The sequence below is a fragment of the Muntiacus reevesi genome, chromosome 3 (assembly GCF_963930625.1).
Source record: "Muntiacus reevesi chromosome 3, mMunRee1.1, whole genome shotgun sequence".
Classification (NCBI taxonomy): domain Eukaryota; kingdom Metazoa; phylum Chordata; class Mammalia; order Artiodactyla; family Cervidae; genus Muntiacus; species Muntiacus reevesi.
In genome coordinates this window covers 125648360-125653896 of record NC_089251.1, presented here as the reverse complement: position 1 = coordinate 125653896, position 5537 = coordinate 125648360, and the positions used below count along the sequence as shown (strand labels likewise).

Genomic DNA, 5537 nt, shown 5'->3' with positions numbered 1-5537 from the left:
GTCTCTGAAAACCTGTATTGACATCAGGGTTATTTCCCAAGAGGGAGATGAAGCATGAACTAATTTTCAATGAGAGTGAATCTGGGGGGAACAGTTCCAACTGGGCACATTCTTTCCTCCTTTTTCATGGCCACCTGAAAACTTTGGCTGGGTGCTGGGGGGTGGGACGCTCTTCCCACTTCCCAGTCTTTTTCTTTTCACAGCTGCAGAGTTCAGTGAGTTGAACTGCTGTGCTGTGAGTTCACTGTTCACTCTGCCACGACCAACCTCTGTTGTAAATTTTCCTCCCAGAACACGTGACGATGCATTTCTTGACTATATATCCCAAGAGCAGCGGCAGAATTGTCAGAGCGCCGAGCACCACACGCAGGAAGAAAAAGGCTCTTGGACTTGACGATTTAGGAATTCAGGATTTGGGACAAATTCGCCAGCTTTTGGTAAGTCAGCAATGCCACTTTGCTTCAGAAACATATGAAAGGCTACTCCCAGCAATTTATAGATGTGATTTTCTCTTCCTTTCCTTTTTTCTAAGGCAGTTTTGTCTTGAATTAAAAATAGGTTGACGTTTGGCAGCGAAATGTAAACTTTCTTTTTTTCTGCTCCATCAGCTCAAAAAGTTTCCCAGGGATTCAGACGTTCTTTCTTTTCTCTCTGCACCTCTGTCTTAAAGGGATTTCTTTTCTTTCTTTCTTTCTTTTTTTCATTTTAAAATGATTGAAGCAAAGCTTCTCACATGTTCACTTTATGAAATGAAAATCTGATTGACATGTAAAAAAAATGAAAGTCTTCTTTTCATTTCCTCCCACTTCTCCGTGCCTCTTCCCTCGCGCACCCCAGCCGGTCACAGCTGACCCCTGTTAACCGCTAGGAGGGACTTATAGTTACTTCTCCAGGCAGCAGCTGTAAACCTTTCAGATCCTGTAGTTCCACAAACCTGGGGTTGCCCCCCTTCCTGTAACTGCGGTCGGGTGGGAGAGTCCTAACCTGCAGCTTTCTCCCCAGCTCCTGGCGGTGTGAGCTGAGCCTCAATGCTGATGATGGAGCCTCTGAACAGCACCGACGCCGGCATCGCAGCCCCCAGCGCCCCCCTCGAGTCCCCCGTGTCCGGCAGCGGCCACGGCAACGAATACTTCTACGTTCTGGTGGTCATGTCCTTCTACGGCGTTTTCTTGATTGGGATCACGCTGGGCTACATGAAATCCAAGAGGCGGGAGAAGAAAGCCAGCCTCCTGCTGCTGTACAGAGACGAGGAGCGGCTCTGGGGGGAGGCCATGAAGCCGCTGGCCACGCTGTCCGGCCTGAGGTCGGTGCAGGCGCCCACGATGCTGAATGTGCTGCAGGAGAGCGTGGCGCCCGCCCTGTCCTGCACCCTCTGCTCCATGGAGGGTGACAGCGTGAGCTCCGAGTCCTCCTCGCCCGATGTGCACCTCACCATCCAGGAGGAGGGGGCGGACGATGAGCTGGGGGAGACTTCTGAGACCCCCCTCAACGAAAGCAGCGAAGGGTCCTCGGAGAACATCCATCAGAATTCCTAGCACCCCTAGGACCTCTGGAGGTGACCCTGTGAACCAGCACCCTTAGAGCGAGGAAGGACACTTTTCGTGTCGGGTTTCACTTTTGCAGGGCAACTGCCACTTCCAAGGGACCCGCGGCAAGCCCCTGAAAGGGGGGTGGGGTGGGGTGGTGGTGGTGGTGGGGTCAAGGCTCAGACGCGGCCAGCCGCAGCCTGGAGTCCGCCGCACGCCTGTGGTGTAGACCTGCCCCTGAAACAGGCCTGAAGACGCACGGTGTGTACCTTTCCTTGGGGCCTTGTGGGCGGGGTTCCCGTGCAGGTGGGATGTCCTTGCGATTGTACTCTCAGGGGATGCCCCGGGTAACTCCTGCAGCATCTGCCTACTCCCAGGGCTGCCAAAGGCTTAGGGCGTCCCAAGGGACTAGTTTCGGTTTGCTAATTTGCCCAGAGCTTTGTTCTTCTAGATCTGATTCGCTGTAAGAGCCTCTAATGTGAACCTGTGGCATTAGTTCACCGCAGGTTACAGAGCTTCTTTTAGGGGGTCTTTCCGGATAGAGCAGGGGGATATTTGTTGGAGGGGGACTTTTGATGGGAGGAAGCTGGAGATCTCTACCTGGTCTATTTGCCTACTGTAAGGAGAAAACCAGGCGACTTTTAAACCAGTCAACATGAGCTGAGATGGTAAGAATAATCTGCTACTTGACCCTTTGTCTAACCTGAGACCTTGAACTCTGACCTGGGACCATCCAGCATCCTGTGCTGGCGTGGCATTTTTTTTTTTGGAAAGGTTTCCCCAGAATCTAACCTGCACTCTGAATGGCTGTGCAGGGAATCTTCCTGATCTTTCTAGAAGGGGTGATGGTGGGGTTGAACCAAGCCAAACTGTTAGCTCCGCTGCTGCTTTTTATTCCCAGCCTGGTTTTCTGAGCTGGGAGAAGATATACTGTGGGCCTCCACGACATGGCATTTGGTCACGTAGCTGAGACTTAGAAGGCATACTCTGGCGAGACTGTGCAGAGTTGGGGGTCCTCTGTTTGTGAATCCCAAGCCCAGACTCTGATATGCTGTGTGGCCCTGGGCATGTCATCCACAGACTTACTGCCTTCCTGAGACTCCTGATCATCTAGATCCCCAGGGGGCTGGAGGATGTCTTTAGATTTTAAGACTCTGTGATGAATCCTACATGGCCTGGTGTGAGGAAGCTTGGACCGAATATTTCCTCGCTGGCCAGTAGTCTGCGAAAGGATCTGCTTACTTAAAGGAGCAGTTGGAGATGGAGAACACATGTAACTGGGAGATCCAGGGCGGCTCACCCACCATCCCCTGCTGTCCACTTTCCCAGCAGTGAATCCAAGAGGCAGATCCCATATTTCACTCCGCCGAGTTGTCTGGGTGGTGAACTGTTAACACTCTGGTTCAGGGAATGAGACATCTAAGAGAAAAGACTCAGGAATGCTTGCTAATGTCTCCCTGTATTCCTGTGGTCAGTCACTTTGCAGCAGACTCTGAGCCCTTGAAGACAAGGCAGAAGAGAAAGACACCAAAAGGTCAAATTTAATTTTAGTAAAAACATAAAACTTTTTTTTAAAAGCAAACACAATCTCCCCGAACTGGAGACAGCAGTGACTACTGTTCCCATGGAAGGGTTAACAGTGTAGAGACTGGTTTATCAGTTCGCCTTAACATAGTGCTAGAGGAAATTTATGTTTCGGGGGAGAAAGGGCCCTCCGTTCACTTTAAAATTCAGAGTGTGGATTTACTCCAAAGGGGGCTGTTTAAGGTGAAAGAAGCCAAGTTGAGTTTGGCCCCTTGCCTGGAATCACTTGAATTCTGAAACTTTACTGCGACGGACATGTGCGTTGTCACATTTTCCATTGCTTAATCCTGAAGTTTGGTGCAAGTCTATCTGCGCCTATTAAAAAGTGATGTATATACTTCCTTCTTATTCTATTAAGTTGTATAAAATTGTCTTCTGTATTTAACAGTTTGTAATTTTCACGATATTTTTTTTTATTTAAATAAAAAACACATTTTCCCTATGGAAGTTATGAGTTCTCTCTTTGATTCTTTAGTATAACTCCTAGTGTCTAAGACATCCTAGATGCATTTTTCCAAGCCATCTCTGAATCCGGGTCATCTTTCAAGTCAGACTCACATGAAAGCATATCTTGTTTCTGCCTAAATCATAGAATGAGCGGGGCTGGGGTTTTCCTTCCTTTGAAGGAAAGTTTTTCTATGCTTTGCAGTGAATAAGAAGCAGGCTGCACGTGGTCTTACATCCACTTCTGTTTTTAAATTTGGTGGTCATGGGGACTTGGAACTTGAACATGGAATGACATAGTGACTGTTGCGAAGATGTTGCTCCAAACCTGGTTGCAAGAAAACCTTTGGCTTACACGTTGGCTGGACAAATATATCCACACATGGCTGCAACAGTGCAAACAAATGGGCAGGGAGCAGCTGTATATAGATGCTGTATGTACATTCATATGGACACATACATGATGGGGAGGGAGATTTTTATATATATGCAAACTTAAGAACATACCCAAGCACACAGGCCGTGAGTTGGGGTTGGTCCCCTCTCCTCTCCCAGTGACCCCCCTGCCCTCCATGAAGACTGATTGTGAGGTTTCCTCCCCTGGGGTCTTGCTTTAGCTCTGGTCCACCAGTAAAGCACAGCCAGCCTGTCTCCCTTAACTTTGAATTTACACAGTCAGGAACACTAAAGAAAAATTACCCAAACCCATGACGTGACCTGTCTTAAATTATGTAGATGGTAGAGAATGGCCTGACTTTTCTGTTTCTCTGTTTCATGCAAGGTGTTTGGCTTTTCTGTTTGAAGTAAATCCTTCCCTTAGGTTCACAAATAGCTGTCTCCCGAAAGGATTTATCTGGCCAAGGTACAGGGGAGCCTGGATCCTTGTCAAAGTACAACAAGCATCTCAGTCCACCTGCGGGTACTTTGACAATGTAAGATGAGAAGATTATATTATCTTACTTATTTATTTTTTGAGAAGATTATTTTAAAAGACATGGAAGCCCTTCAGTTTATTCCAGCTTAATGTTATTCTTGGGGAGGAAACAGTTAAGGAAAGAAGCTTTTACCATGGGCGGAAGAAGAGGGAATTCTAAACTCTAATTGTCCTAAAAATATGCGGAGTACACTGTGTCGTTTTAATGGAATATTTGTTTTCTTTAAAAAAAAAGAAAACAAAAAACTTCTAAGCAGAACCTAAGACCCAAGGGGTTTAGTCTGTGTGGATTTACTCATGCATGTGAGAAACTGAGAAGGGAATTTGGCCCCGTGCACCTAGGATATTAGAACCATATTTTAAAGCACTTAAATGTTAGGGATGAGGTAAATGGATCGTCTTGCTTGTTCCAGGCTGTTCTAATTACACCTTTGTACGTCAAAGTCAGACAGGGATGCTGCAGAGAAAAAAAAGATTTCTTCCACGGGCAGAATCACGGGATCAAAACTACCGGGAAAGGCTGAAGCTGGGCCAAGGAGTGAGTGCTCTTGGCCTGTGATTCTGGTTGGAAAGTCGATCCCATGGTACATTTCAGAGCTGCAATTGGAGGGTTTTGTGGTCAGGCATGCACTTTCAGGGCTCAGCTGAAGAAGGGTCATTATTCATCCTGTAAAATGCTGCTCTGACCCTAGACGCTGTGGAATGGATGGAACACAGAGCTTACAATGCCATGAATACCCTAGGTTTAGAGCATACATTTGCTGAATCGTCTCTCCCAGAATCTAGGCACCTTGTTGGAGGAAATCACAAGCAGCATCATGGGTCGCGGAGCAGGAGGTGGAGTCTAAGGTTGGAGGGAGACACAGCAGCTGATTGACCAGGATGGTGGCTCAGGCACGGGCTGGACCACAGGATGCAGGCTGGAAGTAGGGGTTCCGAAGAGGCTGCACTGTTGCTCTGGGAAAGGTATCCATCCTCTCTGACCTGGAGGCTCTGTATTTCAATGTGAGGGCACGCAGGCCTTCCTCTTTGGGGAGCTGCTACTGAGA

The 5537-nt window shown here is 47.9% G+C and overlaps 1 protein-coding gene across 1 annotated transcript; it reads left to right on the top strand.

Annotated features, from left to right (window-relative positions):
* Positions 1-242: 242 nt before the first annotated feature.
* Positions 243-3544, top strand: KCNE4 (potassium voltage-gated channel subfamily E regulatory subunit 4). Its single transcript, XM_065927632.1, has 2 exons — positions 243-437; positions 1003-3544. The coding sequence occupies exon 2, from the start codon at positions 1029-1031 to the stop codon at positions 1533-1535; it is 507 nt and encodes a 168-aa protein (XP_065783704.1). The 5' UTR covers positions 243-437; positions 1003-1028; the 3' UTR covers positions 1536-3544.
* Positions 3545-5537: the final 1993 nt, after the last annotated feature.